The 18,683-nt window shown below is 50.4% G+C and overlaps 4 protein-coding genes across 4 annotated transcripts in view; 1 reads left to right on the top strand and 3 right to left on the bottom strand.

Annotated features, from left to right (window-relative positions):
• Window positions 1–4,219, bottom strand: part of EPUS_03950 (uncharacterized protein) — a gene marked incomplete at both ends in the record, with an annotated part of 5,363 nt that extends 1,144 nt beyond the window's left edge. Inside the window, 7 exons of the mRNA XM_007801705.1 lie at window positions 158–892; window positions 1,144–1,308; window positions 1,431–1,545; window positions 1,803–2,046; window positions 2,094–3,808; window positions 3,858–4,113; window positions 4,179–4,219. Of these exons, the coding sequence (XP_007799896.1) occupies window positions 158–892; window positions 1,144–1,308; window positions 1,431–1,545; window positions 1,803–2,046; window positions 2,094–3,808; window positions 3,858–4,113; window positions 4,179–4,219 (3,271 nt within the window). The remainder of the gene's footprint in view (window positions 1–157; window positions 893–1,143; window positions 1,309–1,430; window positions 1,546–1,802; window positions 2,047–2,093; window positions 3,809–3,857; window positions 4,114–4,178) is intronic.
• Window positions 4,220–6,492: 2,273 nt separating this feature from the next.
• On the bottom strand, window positions 6,493–8,199 carry EPUS_03951 (uncharacterized protein; the record flags this gene model as incomplete). The annotated part of the gene is made up of 1 exon (XM_007801706.1): window positions 6,493–8,199. One exon carries the CDS (start codon window positions 8,197–8,199, stop codon window positions 6,493–6,495), a length of 1,707 nt encoding a protein of 568 aa, XP_007799897.1.
• A 1,852-nt stretch (window positions 8,200–10,051) lies between these two features.
• EPUS_03952 (uncharacterized protein) lies at window positions 10,052–11,223 on the bottom strand (the record flags this gene model as incomplete). The annotated part of the gene is made up of 4 exons (XM_007801707.1): window positions 10,052–10,321; window positions 10,413–10,540; window positions 10,602–10,712; window positions 11,067–11,223. The coding sequence occupies 4 exons, from the start codon at window positions 11,221–11,223 to the stop codon at window positions 10,052–10,054; spliced, it is 666 nt and encodes a 221-aa protein (XP_007799898.1).
• Window positions 11,224–15,247: 4,024 nt separating this feature from the next.
• Window positions 15,248–18,411, top strand: EPUS_03953 (Pre-mRNA-splicing factor ATP-dependent RNA helicase prp16; the record flags this gene model as incomplete). Its single annotated transcript, XM_007801708.1, has 3 exons — window positions 15,248–16,427; window positions 16,481–18,033; window positions 18,097–18,411. 3 exons carry the CDS (start codon window positions 15,248–15,250, stop codon window positions 18,409–18,411), a joined length of 3,048 nt encoding a protein of 1,015 aa, XP_007799899.1.
• Window positions 18,412–18,683: the final 272 nt, after the last annotated feature.

Genomic DNA, 18,683 nt, shown 5'->3' on the forward strand with positions numbered 1-18,683 from the left:
AAGTTCCATTCCATCGTCTTGTGTTTTGCGGGGTCTCTAGGCTTGGAAGGGCCGGGGGCGTCGTCAGCTTCTTCATCTACTTCATCTTCTTCTTCCTGGGTGTTCCACTCTTTCGGTGGGAAGGAGAAGTCTTGTGTGGCTGGACGTGGTGCCTCACTGGCGGCCGAGAGTCCTTTGTTGGCAGACATTGTTGGTTTGGTCGTCGACGTTTCAGAGGTAGGTACATCGAGGTACAGCTTAGAATTGCCACGGTTGGCTTTGATGGTGGCTGCGTCGGCAAGCTTGATCTTCTCGTCTTTGGTTTGTGACACAGAGGCGTAGTTGGATGAGTCGTACTCACCAAGATCGATGACTTGATTAGCAATAGAATATGGTCTTTCTTCACTCATGGCGCGAAGAGGTAGATCCGAGACTCGTCGCTGTTGGATAGGAACGAAATCCTTCTTAGTGACGTACTCGTAGTTGGGTTTGTTGGGGTCAAAGATGTTCGAGAGATCGGCTCCTCGTCGGACTCTCTCTTCAAAATTCGCTTGCTCTTCTGAGCTCAGTTCGCCTGTAGCAGCAGCTCTCGGGGCTTTCGGTGTCGAGTCGCCCTCCATGCTTTGCATTTCTGAGAGATCAGAGAAGTCGGGGATGTTGAGAACACTAGACATGCGTTTCTTGAAATTATCGGTGGCACTAAAGTTCCACTCCTCGTCGGATGTGGTTAAAGATTCGGGTGCACTGGCTGCAGCTGCACCACCAGGCATAAAAAGAGATGCTCGTTGACCTCCGCCGTAAAGCCAGCTGTAGTAGACCTTGACAAGTTCGCTCAGGATGCGAGTCGGGTGAGTCTCCTCGGTGTTGGCAAGATATTCATGTGCTAAAACATCACTGAATGAAGGTCGGGTTGCTGCATCCGGAGTCAGGGTGTGCGAGACCAGATTGCGAAGACCAGCTGAAAAGTTGCCGGCTTCGGGGAGTTGGATGGACTGATTCAAGCGTCTCATGCGAGTTCGAAGTTGTTGTGGTTCTCGCAAATCAGCATTCGGTGGCTTTCCTACAGCACATTCATATAGCGTGCAGCCAAATGCCCACACGTCGACCTAGATGCCCTTAGCTCCGTTTGTGATGCAGCAGGTCGAGCCAGTTCGGGGAATTCACTTACCTCATCAGAATATTCCGGATCTTTATCCCACAGCTCAGGTGGCATCCAGTGAAGTGTCCCTATAAACGTTCTTCGCTTGTCGGTCTTCTTGTCAAGCACTGTAGCAACACCAAAATCACAAAGTTGCAAGCTCCCTTCTTCGTGGATAAGCACATTGGCAGCTGAATCGTGATGCAATCGTCAGCTCTAGTATCACAAACCACAGCAGATCTTCGCAGCAACTATGATCAGGCACACACGACTGCAGGGCACAGGCAGTGACTGCCATGCGGTACAGGCTTACCTTTGATGTCTCGATGCATTATTCCGGCATCGTGAAGTCCCTTCAAAGCCTTACTAAGTTCCCTAGCAACAACGGTGATATATTTCTCTCCAAGCTTGTCATTCGTTGCTCGCATCTAACATCATCAGTCAGCATCATCAGTCAGCCTGAGTCACACAGATTTTCATCTTCTTTCAAACAGCCGGTACAAAGAGCATCCACCCAACCTAACATCTCCTCTGACATAAATTGCAGAAGCATCTACACTATCATCCTCCTCCTTACTGACGACCTCTTACATATATACCAAATCCATGGACTCGAAGAGGACTTGTAATAAGCCCAACGCGACTGATTCGGGCAGGAATCAAGACAAGGAAAAAAGAATCTTACCAGGGTCTTCACGCTTCCACCTGGACAATGTTCGCAAACGAGCCACAGCTGGGAATGGACCGGAAGAGCTTCGATCATCTGGTTCAAATTTGGAGCTCCTGATTCTTGTGCCTGTCGCAGAATGCGAATTTCCTTGTTGAAATCGTTGATCTGCTCATCCTTTGCGTCTCCGAATGCACGGAAATCTGTGTCATCTACATCGATGACTTTGATGGCAACGACTTTGTTGCTGCTGGTCTGACGTCTGATTTGTTGTCAGTGGAAATAAGTTGCAACGAATGACGAACTCACCCCTTGTACACTCGACCAAATGAACCCTTGCCGATGAGTTCATCGAAGGTGTATGGTGGAGCAGCCGCACCAGATCGCTTACATTTCTCGACAACTGCTGCTTCTTGGCTTTTTGCCATGCGGACAGCCTCACGGCGATGTTCGGTCATTGCCGCAGCAGACTCGGGATGGAGGAAATCCATGTCTTCGGACGAGTCAGAACGATTTGGCATTGGACTTCGCTGCTCGGGTCTCTGGCCCTTTGCGATCTCTGACAAAGCTGATTCTTCAGTACCAGTTTTGGGAAGACCTGAAGAAATTCGTGAAGAAGGAGAGAGCCTAAGCCGTGGACCAGCGTCGTCACTGACTGCTCTCACTTGAGACTGTGTGCTGGTCTGTTTGGCTCGTGCCGGTGGAGATTCTACTTCAAACTTGCGACACTTCTCAGCAATGGCAGAAGCAAGGCCTCGCGGACCGCGCCCGATTCCTGCGGGGGGTAGTTCTGGTAGAGAAGGCTTTGTAGATCCGGTTTCTTCTGAAGCCTCTTGCGGCCCACTCTCAAGGCTTGCAAAGGAGAACTTGAAATTAGCGAAATTTGGGTGTGCTGGTGCAGGTTCTGAAGATCGGGTTTCTTCTGGAGCCTCTTGCGGCGCACTCTCAAGGCTGGCAAAGGAGAATTTGAAATTAGCAAAATTTGGGTGTGCTGGTGCAGGTGTATTGGGTGGTGGAACGCGGCCGGAGCGACCTTGTCCAGAAACTCTCTCGTCTTCTTCCCTCTCGAAACCAAAGTCAAAATCAGCAAGAGGCGACGAGGAAGGTGTCCCGCAGTCCGGACTGGCTGTGCTCCCTGAGATACCACGCACGTGTGGTCCGGCTGAAAAATCGCCAACAGCTCCAAAGCTTTCTGCAGCAGAATGTTCTGCCCGGCTCGGACCTTGTCCCTGCAGCAAATAACCAGCCTCGTTGTTTGTTGAGCTGAAAGAAGTTGTTCCGGAAGACCCTGTGCCAGCAGTACCCAAAGATCTCGCTTCAGGAGTAACCGGATTCTGTGGTTTCCTTGCAGGTGTTACTTGTCTGGCAAGTGGTGAAGAAGACGAATTCTCTTTGCGAAAACTATTGTCACTTCCTGAGGGTCGAGAATGATGCCTCTGTGGAGATTCTGGAAGGCTTTCAAGCGGCCGTACTGGCGTAGTTATGACTCTATGCGCTCCTTGTCTTGATGCAGATGCAATTCCTGGAGGGTTACTCCTGTACGAAACTGCTCTCCTTCGAACAAGTGAACGAGGAGGAACTGCTGGTGTGGAAGATGGATATGGATTCGGTCGAGAAGCGGCTCTTGGCGGAATTGGTGGTGGAGGTTGTGAGTTCTCAGACGCGACAAGAAGCTCTAGCTCGGTGGGAAGTGTGAGGCCGACTGATAGAGATCTCGCTCCGACTCTAGATCCAGGAGATGCCGACCTTACAAGATCGGGGACACTTTGTTCTTGGTTGAGATTTCGAACTTGATCCTGTGAACGACGTTCTTCAGGGTGACTTCCTACGTCGGCGGCAAAGCGGCCAGCAGAGCGATGACTCTCAAAACTCGATCGAGGAAGCTCAAGTTGATGTGGCTGCTCAAGGCCTTGTCTGCGGACACGTCGTTCGATGGGGGTGCGGCGAGGCCCAGGACGGTGTACTGCAAAAGAAACGGGGGTTTCCTCTCTGGCAAGGTGAGAGCTTGATAACGGGAAATTATCCTTCAAGTTTTCAGTAAGTCATCGACACAAAATAACCAACCAGACTTACTGATGATGGAGCTAGAGCAGGATGTGACGCTGGATGAAGTAGGCGCCTTCTTCTGGTACCAAAATGGGTAGGTGCGACTGTTCCGCTCGCTACAAATTCTGTGATGGATCGATGATGGTCCCTCTCAGCTTCACCACTTGGTGCTTCAGATGACGGGACTTCACGGTTCGATGGTGGATAGTAGTGCTGATCGTCTCTTGATTCAGGCTTGCTGCTGGCAGCTGTGGAGGTGAAGATCGGTGCGGGTGGCTCAGATCTGGAGGGAGAGATCGGTCAGCATTTGGTGCTTCAGAGATGGGAAGCGGTGCACAGCGGTCAGACCTGGAAGAGCCAGCGACGTTCTGGTGCTTTGTTGGCTCCATATTAGAAGGATATAGGGGATGGTATGGAGTTGTGGTGTTGTTGTGCACAATCAAGGAGAAATGGTCACAGAACATGAGGTGAGGGAGCTTATTTCTTAAAAGGGCGGTAGATGCCTAACACTGAGCGGTATTGTGGTGAATGGGCTACATTGCGGTGTTCTCTTACGGTGCGAAAGTGGGAATAGGGCTTGACGTCCGTACAACATATGTTCTGCATTGTAATTTGAGAATAAGAAAGAGACTTACTTAGCAACTTCACCCTCTCAAAGCTGGCCTCAGCAAGATAACACAATGTGAGTCTGACTTTTGAATACCATGTACCAGTTGACAGATACACAGGATGTAGTCAAAGGGATAGCTCTTTGCAAGCTCTTTGCAAGCTCTGCTCACACGTAGCACAGTCTTCAGCAATTCTCAACTTTGCCTCTGTGTGGACCCAAGGATGATGGAATTGGCCCAAAAGTTGACTGCGAAAGTGTTCCCGATGGTAGGGGGTTGGTATTTTGTGGAAGTCAAATCAGCCATGAAGTGGCTATCACCGGCTTTTGCTGCTGCGGCCGATATTTCCCCAATCTGACGGAGTCTGCCGTCATCGAAATCTGTTATTCACCAAACCCGACTTCGCTACAGTCAAATTGCCAGTACAATGCTAGCATTTTCACCAAGCATCAAGATACAGCCCTGTATCTTGGTCGTTGTCAGGCTCATGAGACTATGCTCCAACCAGGTGATCTTCCTTAGAACGGGAACCTTTGTTGATCTTGGCCGGACCGTGGGAGCTTCAACTGTCCTATACAATATTGCTACTGCTGAAACAGCATACGTCAGTGGGTTTCAAAAACTTCATTTGGTCCGTCTGGCCATCCGCATGCAGTATTGTTCAACAAAAGACCTTAACGATGTCGGTCTCTCCAACTTCATCCATGATGCATTCCAAAGCTGCAACACACTATCTGGCATGCTCACGATCTTGATGCCATTGAGCACATTCCAATAATCCAGAACTATGCCTTGGCCAAACACGGGACAGCAGACATACCTGATGACACCAAGTGGCACGCAGCCACTCTTTATGTCCCGGGCTTGTCAACACTTCTCGCAATGGAGCTGGGAATGGTTTCCGGAGGTCTGCCTGAGGATATAAAGGCAACATCAGAGCGCTGGTGGTGTTATTCAGATGTGCCGCTGGAGACAACACCAATGGCAGGATGGCAGGACGGCATCCCCAAGGGCAGATTCTGGATGAGGCCAATGGAAGTATAAGTTCTGGGCTGAAGACGATCAGCGATCTCCCAAGATTGAAAGAGGCGCTGGTACGCTTTCCCTGATATCGTAAGGTTGTGCTTCCACAATCTTGGCGGCGGTCCGATGATGATCCGACAATGTCTGGTCAGTTGCATATCTTTTTCGGTAATCAGCCACAGAGGAGCTTGGCTCATCTAGAGAGATGGACATGCAGCGTCCTCAAAGCAAGCCAATCCCTTGACCCCTATTACGAATTCATTTACCAATCTACGCAGACTAGCGAGGATGAAGTCTACATGCGAAGCAGAAGTCTATTGGGAGCCATTGACTGATGGTACAGAGATCATTGGCCAAGTTCATGAAAGCTGGTCCGATCGAAGAGCCAGGCGGTAAGCTCAAATGATGGATCTACGGCCAGGTTGGGTAGTATAATCTTGTGTGCGAGTCGCTGCCCAATGGATGGTGTGGTTGAAGGTAAGTGTAGTGGTCTGGGTTGGGGCAAAAGAAGCAAGACAGCGAGGGAGGTAAAGAGAGTGGACCCACCGGATCGGCGAGGCGGCGACGTTCGTGCTTCTGATGCTGATGCTGTTGCTGGACAGTTCAGGTATCTTGCATGGGTGTTGCTACCAATGCAGATGGTAGGACAAAGGGAGGTATATGGATGGGAGTTGGGAACAGAAGGAAGTCAGCGGAGGAGAGGAGAATGAATGAATCAACTGGGTCCTGTAAATGCCGCGAATGGTGCTTCTGGTGAGGCTGCTGTGGTAATGTCAATGCCTCAGATAGTGGTAATACATTTTGCAGTGGGCACTGGAATGATGTGCATGCAGGCATAGAGAGAAGGTAATATCACCACAGAAAACATGTATGTGAAAATATATTAGCTAACCGGACCCATCCTTGTCCATACCTAACTTCAGCTAGAGTGCATCCCTATGAGTTGATGCCACTCAGCAGTCATCAAGCCCGCCATGTACCATTCAAACTCCAGGTCATCACTTTGAACCAAGACGTCCCGGATAAGATCTTCATGAACCATGGCCATTTGCTCCCTGCTCGATTCCATTGGCTTCGCCGTTTTGGAATTCTTCTCTCAGCGCTTCTCCTAATCGAGAGATTGCTTCCTCTATTCTGTCTAACGGAGCGGCTGCAAAGGTAACACGAAGGAAGATTTCGGTATCAGTATCCTTCTGCGCCCTGAACCAGCTACCTAGCGAGCATAGTACGCCCTTCCCTATTGCAGCCTGAAAGATCGATTCCTCGACCTCTTTGAGGTTCGTTGTTGATGGATCCTTGTTGAACTTCGGATGTTTGTGCCATTTGATATTGATCCAATGAAACATACCTGCCATAGGCGGATTCCAGCTCGCAATCTCTCGCGGCAGGTGGCTTTCGCATGCTGCCACTATGGTGTCTCGACGTCTGGTGTATTCGGACCGGATATACATGAGCCATTCTAGGAATCCGTCATGGCCCCACGTCTCTTCGAGGAGTTTGTAGAGAATGATCTGAGATATGCCGCTAGGTGTCTGGGTGCTGACTTCTGCATGCCGGGCGAATCTCTCGATGAGCTGCTCCGCTCCAGTGATCCAACCAGCGCGTGCGCCGGGGGCGATGATCTTGCTGAAAGAGTCAAGACGGATGACTCGGCCAGAAGTGTCCATAGAGAGGTATGAGGGGATCAGTGTGTTAAGATATTCGTCATGTGGAACTCTCTCCGTTTCGGCAGTGGAGTGTATACGACCCGGAGCATAGTCCTCCATTTGAAGGAAGTAGTAAGGCTCGTCCTCGACTATGCAAAGATCGTGCTTCTCAGCTATGGCATATATTGCTTGACGACGTTCGTACGACTGGGTGGCCCCGGTCGGGTTTTGGCCAGTAGGTACGGTATAGAGAACGAGAGGCTTGGGTCTGCCTCGTTCAAGCTCGTCCCAACCAGTAAGGACGTGGTCAAGGTCATCCGCCAGCATACCTTCCTTATCCATTCTTATACCCAAGGTTCTCAGCCCTAATGGCGCCGCTGCCTCGAGCGTGGTGGCAAAAGCATACTCCTCTGTAAGGAGATAGTCACCTCGAGTACAAAGCATGCGTAAGCACATCTCCAGGGCTGAAACGTTCCCTGCTGTGAGAATGCACCACCAATCGGCATATGGGGGCTTATGTACAATCTCGGTATGCTCCGTGACAAATCGGATGAGCTGGGCTGACCCGGTGGCTTGGCCATAATTCAAACAGACTTCCAAGTCATAGAGTGACTTGCCGTTTCGGATATCATGCTTGCCGGCAGTACGAACGATGCCACTTTCCAAAGTCTCCGGTTCAGAAAAATGAGGTGCCACTGGAACCTTGACGTCAATACGTTCGAATGGGAAGTAATCGCAACTCGGCAATCCGCCTCCAAGTGTGATCAGGCCTGGCTTCTTCAGGTACTTTGCAGATTTCTTTATGCTTGATCCTGTCCTAGAGGAGCTTTCCTGGCTGATCCAATGATCCCATCTCTTTGCTTTAGGCTTCCCAAAAGATGCAGGACTTTTGAACATATCAGCACTCGCATACGGCGCGACACCGGACGGCATAGGCCCGCTTCTTGAACGGTGACCATGAACATCCTTGATGGCAAAGGGTAGGTGGCCATCGCCATTCACTACCGTCTCAATTGGGTCAGGGAGGACTACCGAAGTGGTATCCGTCACGCTCTCAACACTGATATCAATGGCAGCAGGTTGGGGTGGCATGATAAGCTATATCGGAGTCGACGGTGTTCCTCAAGCAGCTAGTGGAAACGTCTGAAATGCGTGATATAATGCTAGATGGTCCTATTGATTGACAGGCTCACAAAAACATTGACATGCAGAGAGGACATAAGATTGACCTAGGAAACAAGAAATCGCACCTCAGGTAGATTGAAATCCTGACCCTAATCATGGGAATGGACGCAACACTACAGCTAGATGAGTCACATGCGCCGAAGGAACAGCGCCATACCTGAGGAAGCCAGAACCAATGGGTTGTGATTCATAATAAGAATGTTGAACATCGGGCCTGGCCGGATGTAGAAGGTTATCAGCGGAATCATTCCTCTTACCTATCCCTGTTCCTTCAACTGCCAAGAAGAGCCCAGTCTTATCATTGATCCTAACTTTGAGTAGCAGATCGACTATCACTCGAACGTAGCATATGACTTGACGAAAGCTTGTGCTGTTGACTACGTGAAAAAGGGGTGATCAAAGTGCTTTGTCAAGAGTGTAGTACTGTGCTATCCATGTTGCAATTGGCCGTATGCGTACAGCCAAATCCTTGGCGCACGTGACCTGTCTGTGTCCCTAAGTACTAGTAGTAGATTAGCCTGCTCCTCCTTAGATAGATTCTGCAGAGAGACAGATAGAATCTCATTCATCCACTTCATCAATCCACCATTCTGTCGTAAACTTCGCATGTTTTCTAATTGGTCACTATGACCGAGCCACAGGCGCACCTTAATTGGTCTGAACAAATGACAGACGTTAGATGAGACCTTAAGTCGATTGAAGTGTATACTAAATCACATTAGGCTTAAAATGTTGTAATCTTTTCTTTAAAGTTCCGATGAGACATTATGATTCATCTAACAGAGTGAGCTGCGCTTTGATGGTCCAATAATGACCACTAGGTTTTGATCGTGTTTGTAGTACCCAAATAGAAAACACGCAAAATTTGCGACAGGGTGATGGATAGCAGTACTACGGTATCAGGCCGAATTTTGTACCGCTCCATTGTGAAAAGGCTAGTACTTGTAAGTAACATACTATGCAGACCTAGGTATAGACTTCCACGTCATGCCCAATTAGGACTAATTTCAAGTCTGATCTGCATTTCATTGGTGTTTGACCACTCGTTGATATCGACTCAAGCACATCACCAAGATAACTAGTAGGTACAGCATCCTATGTAGCGAATCTGATATAGAGATGAGCAGATTGAATAGAATGAGCAGAATGAGAAGAGTTTACAGATCTTGCTGGGTTCGTCAGAATATGTGGTAGAATAAGTAGCGACAGGGATACTGCCAAGGATATGTATGTAAAGAGAGCGTTTTGTAAGAAATTTGGATTTGGGGGGAATACAAAAATTCGGCCTCGTACCGTAGTAGGTCGCGAACACAGATTTGGGATCGCACATCTGGCACCCAACCCCAATGCGGAACATCAGAGTGAGAAAAAGAAAGATTTCAAAGAACTTGATCTGGATGGACGCAACGCTGTTTGAGTGATTACCATCGTGGTTCGCCTCGATATAATATACAGATCGAAGAGAGGACCGTCCCCGTTATTCCTTGTTTCTTGCCAAAGCATACCACCACGTCTAGCCTTGATCAACCAACCATGTGTCTGGAAGAAATATTGGTGCTGAGACAACCAGGTCCCATCACATCTACCCATGCAGAAAATGAAAATTCCCTCCGCTGTTGCAACCTACTTCGCGTCATTTTCCACTTGTGTATTCCTTCCTCCAACCATTCTTCCGGCCTAGCTCGCGGTTTCGGTAGGTATCGTATGCTGTTGTCATGATGACCCGTGCCTGCCTTACCACCTACGCTCCGCCTCGTCTCTAATACGACTCGGCACCGGTACCGTTGTGGCCCGTCGAGACCATTCCGGGGTAGACGTATGGCCCTGTGGCGTCGTGCTCGGATGTATCCAGACCATGTGTCGGGCTCAATATGGTCCCAGCTGTCTCGGGTTGCCCAGCACTGAAGACTGAGGGTTGGGTTGCTGCGGAGTTGCCAGGGGCGCCGCCGACAGGGCCCCCTGCTGCGTATCCGCCCCCGGCGCCGCTGCTGGTAGGTCTGTTCTGGTTCTCCCCCCTTGCGGATTGGGTCTCATCCCAATCAGTTCGTTGTTCAGAATGTTGTTTTGTTGTCCAAGTGACAAAAGAGATGTGGGAGGATGGGTGGTCAGACGGAACTCACTTCGCGATATTTTGCAAGATAGATTTTCAATGCTTCGGCGTAGTTCTCGAAGCCTAACGACGTCATCGCAAAAAGGATGTCTTCGCCGTTCACCGTCTTGCGCTTTTCCTGCTGGCATTTTTCCGACGCTGGACAGCAGCACTTTCGTAAGTAGTTGTCTAATGATTTTCAGAAGATGCATTGACATACCCTCGCTGGTGATGAATGAGATGAACTCGCTGACGCATTCTTGCATGCATTCTTTGGCTTCTTTGGCTATCTTGGCGTTCTCTGGGAGAGCCGTCTTCATGATGCGAGCCACTGGCGCAAAGTTTCGGATGTTAGCATCAGAGGCCGCAGCACCATAGCAACTGTCTCGAGATGCATTTTGGCCAGAAGACGATGGTGGAGAGTAATCAGAAGACATGATCAATGCTAGTCGCAGAGGAACTTTTTGGCCAACGACAGGAGAGCTGGGATGCGAATCATGCGTGGAGAGGGAAGGGGGTGCGACGAATGAGAGGTATTGCATAGATAGCATCCTGAAGTGCACGGCCTTCTGGTTCGCACAATGCCATAGTCATTGCGCAAACTCGCAGTAGAGTCACGCAAGGGATGCGCAAATCAAATACAAATACCACCCAAACCGGAAGTGGAGAATGAAACAGAACCAACCATTTGCGATGGGAAGCCATCGATCCTGTTCTTTGACCTCGAAATCGCCGAGACCTTGCTGAGCTCCTTCTTGTTCTCTGTCCATCTGATCCGGCTCCTCGCCTGATTGTGCACCTTGCTCTGTCTCCTGCTCATTCTTTGGAGGGGAGTCCGACATGATGTAGGTTCTGGATACCGGCGTCGGGTACTGGCTTTACACCAAATCGTACGACCCAATTGGCCTCGCCGTGACCACGTCAACTTGCGTCAAGCGTCGATTCGCAAGGTCAACTCCACCTTCTGCGTCACTTCAGAGCCCGCCAAAGTATAGATCTCTCGCTTCACCACCGGACCGATATCCTGGGATATTACTTCTGGTAAGGCGGGTGGTCGCTGATGGTTTCACCAATCGGAAGTTTCGCAAGGCGCGTTTGTCCGCTATTTACTGGGAATCGGAGGAGAATGGGCCTGCAAGGCTCAACGAGGATTGTGGCAGCGGGCGCCGGAACAAGGCGAGTAAGCTTAAAATGAAATGGATCGATTGGAAGGGATTGTAGAAGACTCAGTCGAGGCATGCGCCTATTGCTGCAAGTATCAAGACGGCGTTGCAATCGGACTCGAAAAGGGCAAGTTGGGCAGCAAAGCCACCTGGAAGCTCTGTGAAGCTAGCACGAGCTTCTCCAACAAGGTTTAGGTGTTTGGCGTCCGGAGCAGAATTGAGCGCGACAAGAGACGCCTTTGAGCTCCAGCATTGGGCACATCAAGTTGGCATAGAGAGAGACAGCACCTACCGAGGAATACCAGTGCCCAAGGTCAGCGAGAGATTAACTTCAGCTCTGCCTTGGAGTCGTCATTGCGGGGGCTTGGGGTGGAATGAGGCTACTCCACGGCACTCTCATATCTTTCTGCAGCATCAATTTTGGAACCCTTGGTCAACCAAACCTTCTACTGCAAGCATTATTGATACCGTAGAAGATCGAAATGCTTGCAGCGATCTTGCTGGCTCCGTGCGACCCATTTCCGAGGAGTGTCTAACGGCGATATTCTGCTGACATTACGCAGTATCCAGATGATGGACGAGTCATGCTATCTTCAAGACAAACGGCAAGGATGAGGCTTGAGCAGTATGCAGGATCCCGCATTATCTGATATCCTAATCGAATCATCTACATTTACCGTCTCGCTTGCCCGCTTGCCAGATAGTACAGTCTATCCGCTTGAGCTCGCTCCCTCGTCATCATCATGCCAGTCATCTTCTTGGTGCTGGAGCCCGCGGGTCTTTTAGCTCTAACTACTGAGCCGCAAGAGTACGCGAATACGTGGAATGTGTTCAGCTGAAATCGCGGTGAGCCCACCGCTTCGCCAGAAGCGCATGACTGTGCAATGTTTTTGATGCGGTGTTGCTTTGTTCAGCACGAGTGTCTGAAATCTTTCAGATAAGATCGTGCTTCCTAAGCAGCCCAAGAGTTGCTACATGAAGACACTCGACGTTGTGCTGGCCATTCAGAAACCTGGTCCAGATAAAGCGTTCCTGATCTTGCCCAACCCATCTGGCCATTGGGTGATGCGAACAGATTGAGCAATTCTCGGCCAATGACCCATTTTCAGCGCGCCAAAACCGCATCCAATTGGGTTGTCCAACAAGGCGACAGTGTGGCGTTAGATCGCCCTCCGACCCGCATGGTGGCCACTGCACATATCCTTCGCGTTAGTCGGCCCCCTTCAAATGCAGCAAACCACATGCAATTTGACAATATGAAGATGATAGCACTTGACCACTTTTGGGTTTGACGTCTGACAAGGCTTCGAAACATGAGATTACTTGAATGGGTTCACCTTGTCTTATAAGAAACCTTAATTGAGCGGGCATAGCAGATGGAGAGGATCCGGATGGTCTCTGGGCTGACATGATAGACAATGTAACACCTACGTAAAGTTGGGCACATATGCGTATTTAAACACACCATCACCCCCACTGAATACATCTGAAACAAAAAGCATTCAGGCCACTTTGGACCATTCCCTTGCAATCTCGCCGCCTTGCTAAGTGCATTTGAGGCGGCTAGGCGGGAAAGAGCATGGCTGGCAAGAATGATCTGAGCCCGACTTATTGCTTCACCTACAAGCCCAGAAAAATTGATCAATCTTGCTAGCTGATCCTCGTCGACACGGCTTAACTAGGTCAGGCCGAATTCGAGCTATAGAGTGTTTAGCAAAAGGTGTCCCGGACGGCACCAGAAGTGGGATGATGTGCATTTTTTGGCAATACCACCAGAGGAGTTTTGAGCTCCGTAATATGTGCTTTTGCTTGTGCAAAATGCACTGCATCGCTGCCATGCCAAACCCCTTATCAGAAGGGAAATCAAACATTCGATGGAAGCGTTGTTGCCCCTAGACCATATCGGCATGAAATCCTTGATGCTGAGCTTCTCAGCCCGATCAACTGTTGGACCAAAGTAGTCGCTTACCCATGTCTCCTCCCAGAATTCGTCCCTCGAGCAGCGGGTTCATGAGCAGCGGTGCTATCAATGTTGCAAGTCACTCACTTGTGTCCGCTAAGCCCTTTCTAATTAGAAAGTGGTCAAGACCAGGGTCCCTAATGCTGGTAATACCACGTACACTAGTGAACCTCGAGGATACATGGACTTAGAGTTATGAGGGATTGAAATGGCCAAAAAACTCCACGACATGAGATTCGAGCTATCACATGCATGCAGCGCAGCTTAGGCAACAGTTCTCGGAGCAAATGACCCCATCTTCGCAGCACTATCAGCAATTCAGCTTGAAGTATATCGAATGCTGACAGGAAGCTTTGATTAAAAGGCTGTACCCTCTCTTCCGCCCTCCTGGCACAATATGCCGTTGACACAGCCGGGTTGGCTGGCTCCCACCAAGTTGCCCAATCCCACTGTGGTCTTGGTGTAAATCGTGGTCTCTATTGCTGGTGCAGGACATCCTCAGCCCTAAAGGTGAAAGGTGCAAGGCAATCACCGGTTCATGAAAATCACTGGCTGTGAAAAAGCTGGGATATCTGCAACAAGTCTGACCGATAAGCCCAGCTTCTGTTTGTCCGTTGGCACCCATGCTCGGTCAGCTAAGGCAATCTATGCCATTCATTCTCGTTCACAAGTGCTGAAGCTCTCCACAGTGATATGGGCTAAGTTGGCACTTTGCTTGGTGCATCGCATGCGCCTGGCTATGACTGTGCCGGAAGTCAAACACAGGACAACGCGGCAGCAACACCTCTCCAACACCTATAAATACTGTACTAAGACTTGCAAGGTAATCAAGTGATGATTATTGGTTTTGCACGACCTGTACATTGTTTTTCTTCTAAAAGAAGTCCACTGAGGTTAGCAATCAATGTGTTATGGATATCTTATGTATCTGACAAAGAGGTAGTTTGGGGCCTGTGCATACCTTCCAACTGTCCATTTCGTCCTGCTTGCTCTTATATTCCATCAGCAGCTTATCAAGAACCTGTTTCAATCCGTCTGAATTTGTCTTCAAGGTTGGTAAGACGTCTTTCACAGTTCTTTCTACGAGCACTCCATTGATCATACGAAAGCATTTTCGATCGTCTGGAAGCGGCTGTAAGGTTTCGACGACGAGTCTAAAGAACGATTCCTGTCAGAGTCTAAGTATGATTGTAGCAAACAAATGCTCTAGAACACCGAGTTCCTAAACTATCGCAATAACACGTTACGAAAAGGAACCTACTTGTGTTCTTCAATCTCCTGCTCGATGTCGCCGGCTTTCTGAGCAAGAGATTGCAGTGTATTCTTGTAGTTCGTGTACTGGTTTTGAAGCTCTGCAAATCATCGTTTCAGCTACATGTCCGATAACCAGTTGAGATGCTCGACCTTGTTGTTTCTGAACACTGACTTGCTTTGACGCCATCTCGAGTAATCTTGGCTGATAGAGCCCGGCACGTGCAAAGAAGGTACTGACTGAGGGAGAAGCGAGTTGACGATCATATATGTAACCCTGCTCTCATTTAACATGGACATAGAATTGAAGCATAAGAGTTGTCGTACTACGCACCAGTGTTAAGTAGAAAGTCCAGCTTAGTCATCCAATTTAACCGGGGCCTTTGTGAAGATCTACTTATGAACCATCTTCAGAAGAAATATCCTAGGACTTTTCTAGGATTATGCTAGGGGTTGCGGAACCTGCAGTCGATTTCGATTCTATGGAGAACCATGGATCGCGGAGACAGCCCGAAACGTCGAAAGCTCGACGTCGATAGATATTCCACTCCGCCAATATCGGACGGATTACAACCCTCTCTGAAGCCACCCATATTTTCTAAGCACCAAAGATTTCGAGACACGGGTTCAAGTGGTCACTCACGGTCGTCTACGCCTCGTGGGAATCGCAATGCTTCTACGCCCCATCAAACCGAACCTGATGGAGCTGAACCATATATCGCGGACGAGGAAACCAATGCTCTGGACAGAGACTGGTATGCCGGGGACGAGTTTGGTCACACTTTTGGGGACGAGACCCACAACCCTTTTGGGAGCGCAGATAACACATGGGCGGATCAGCAGAAAGAGGCTGCTCTGGCAGACAAAAAACTCAACAAGCGGGTGACAGCAAAAGCAGCCCAGAAGCAAAAAGATGTGGACGCCTGGGAAACGAATCGAATGCTGACCTCCGGCGTGGCCCAGCGACGAGATCATGCGGTGGACTTCGAGGACGATGACGATGGAACAAGGATACATCTGCTGGTACATGACTTGAAACCACCATTTTTAGATGGCAGGACGATCTTCACCAAACAGCTCGAACCAGTACCAGCGGTTCTGGACCCTCAAAGTGACATGGCAGTGTTCAGTCGCAAAGGCAGCAAGGTAGTCAAGGAGAAGAGACAACAAAAGGAACGCCAGAAGCAGGCTCAGCAGGCTACGAACATGGCTGGAACAGCTCTCGGTAACTTGATGGGCGTGAAAGAAGATGAGGGCGACAGTGCTGCCGCAGCTCCAGGAGAAGAGTCGCGCAAAGGAGGCAGCAAATTTGCCGAGCATCTCAAGAAGAATGCAGGGGCAAGCGACTTCAGCAAAAGCAAGACCCTACGAGAGCAAAGGGAGTATCTACCAGCTTTCGCTGTGAGAGAAGAACTCATGCGCGTCATTAGGGACAATCAAGTGGTGATTGTCGTAGGTCAGACCGGATCGGGGAAGACCACTCAGCTTACCCAATTCCTTTATGAAGAAGGGTATTCGAAGTTCGGCATGATTGGATGTACACAACCACGAAGGGTTGCTGCCATGAGTGTTGCCAAGAGAGTGAGCGAGGAAATGGAGGTGGAGCTGGGAGGCGTAGTTGGCTATGCTATCAGGTTTGAGGATTGCACGAGCGACAGAACAGCTATCAAGTGTAAGTGTTGAACATGCTCAGTCTGCACATCTCCATCTACTGACCATTTGCAGATATGACAGATGGTGTGCTTTTGAGGGAATCTCTTGTACAACAGGACCTAGACAGATACTCGTGTATCATCATGGATGAAGCGCATGAACGTGCTCTGAATACAGATGTCCTCATGGGTCTTATCAAGAAAGTGCTTGCTCGCCGCAGAGACCTCAAGTTGATTGTTACGTCTGCCACGATGAACTCGGATCGCTTTTCTCGATTCTATGGCGGAGCTCCGGAATTCATCATTCCCGGTCGTACATTTCCCGTTGACATCCAATACTCACGCTCACCGTGCGAAGATTATGTGGACAGCGCTGTCAAGCAAGTGCTGGCAATTCATGTGTCGCAACCGGCTGGGGATATTCTGGTCTTCATGACAGGACAAGAAGACATCGAAGTCACCTGTGAGCTAGTAGAAGAGCGCCTTCGACTCCTCAATGATCCACCGAAACTCCTCATCCTTCCCATTTACAGCCAGATGCCTGCCGACCTGCAGGCAAAGATCTTTGACAAGGCTCCTCCTGGTGTCCGCAAAGTCATCGTTGCCACCAACATTGCCGAAACATCGCTCACGGTGGATGGTATCATGTATGTCGTCGACGCCGGCTTCTCCAAGCTGAAGGTATACAACCCCCGTATGGGCATGGACACCCTCCAGATCACGCCAATCTCTCAAGCCAACGCCTCGCAAAGAGCCGGCCGGGCAGGCCGCACCGGCCCCGGAAAAGCCTACCACCTTTATACAGAGCAAGCCTTCAAGAACGAATTCTACATCCAAACCATTCCCGAGATCCAACGCACAAACCTCTCCAACACAGTCCTGCTCCTCAAGTCCCTCGGTGTGCGCGACCTCCTCGACTTCTCCTTCATGGACCCTCCCCCCCAAGACACCATCACAACCTCGCTATTCGACCTCTGGGCCCTAGGCGCGCTCTCCAACCTCGGCGACCTCACCCCGCTAGGCCGACGCATGACCGCCTTCCCCATGGACCCGTCTCTCGCCAAACTCCTCATCACCTCCTCCGGCCCCGCAGGCTCCGAGTTCGCGTGTTCCGAAGAAATGCTCACGATCGTCTCCATGCTCTCCGTCCCCTCCGTCTTCTACCGGCCCAAAGAACGCGTGGAGGAGAGCGATGCCGCGCGCGAGAAATTCTTCGTCCCGGAATCCGACCACCTCACCTTGCTGCACGTGTACACGCAATGGCGCAGCAACGGCTACTCCGACGCCTGGTGCGTGCGGCATTTCTTGCACGCCAAATCCCTGCGTCGCGCCAAGGAGATCCGCGAGCAGCTGCACGACATCATGGTGCTGCAGAAAATGGAGCTGGTGAGCTGCGGCACGGACTGGGATGTTGTGAGGAAGTGCATCTGTAGCGGCTACTATCACCAGGCGGCCCGGGTGAAGGGCATGGGCGAGTATGTCAATCTCCGCACGGCGGTGACGGTGCAGCTGCATCCGACCAGTGCCCTGTACGGCGCCGGCGTGCTGCCGGAGTACGTGGTCTATCACGAACTCGTCCTGACCAGCCGCGAGTACATGTCTACGGTCACGAGCGTGGATCCGCACGTAAGTTGCCTTCCCCCCCCCCAGCCATCACTGACTCCCTCTATCTTCTATCCGGAGGAACAGTGGCTCGCAGATATGGGCGCCGTCTTCTACTCGCTCCGATCCAAAACCTACTCGCACCGCGACCGACGCATCACCGAGATGGAGTTCAACCGCAAGATGGAGATCGAGTCCCAGATGCAGGCGGATCGCGTCGAGGAGGAGGAGAGGAAACGCGCCGACGACGAGAGGGCGGCGCTCCTGCTCGGGGGCAAGAAGATGCCTGCGCTGGGCAAGGGAAACAGGGCCGTGGTGGTCAAGAGAATGGGTTCGAATGGCGTGGTCAAGAAACCGGGTGGCGCCGCTATGGGGGCCAGGAGGAGGGTGGGTGGGTTTTAAAAAGCACGTGTACTGGTGATTCACGACTCGGGTTGCATGTGTATGGTATTCACCGTCCCGCTGAAAGGGATTGGCCAAATGCTTTTTTCGAAGCCACATTAGGCCGGGGGGGGAACGCAGTGAAATACGTAGTATGCCCCTCTCCGATCTACAATCGAGATTGTCGCATAGCTAATCACCACAAAGTCAACTCTCATCATCACCACCACCACCACCATCATCATCATCATCATCATCAAAGATCAATCACATCAGATCCATCTCCTCTCCTC

Source organism: Endocarpon pusillum, assembly GCF_000464535.1.
Source record: "Endocarpon pusillum Z07020 unplaced genomic scaffold scaffold1323, whole genome shotgun sequence".
In the NCBI taxonomy this organism is placed as follows: domain Eukaryota; kingdom Fungi; phylum Ascomycota; class Eurotiomycetes; order Verrucariales; family Verrucariaceae; genus Endocarpon; species Endocarpon pusillum.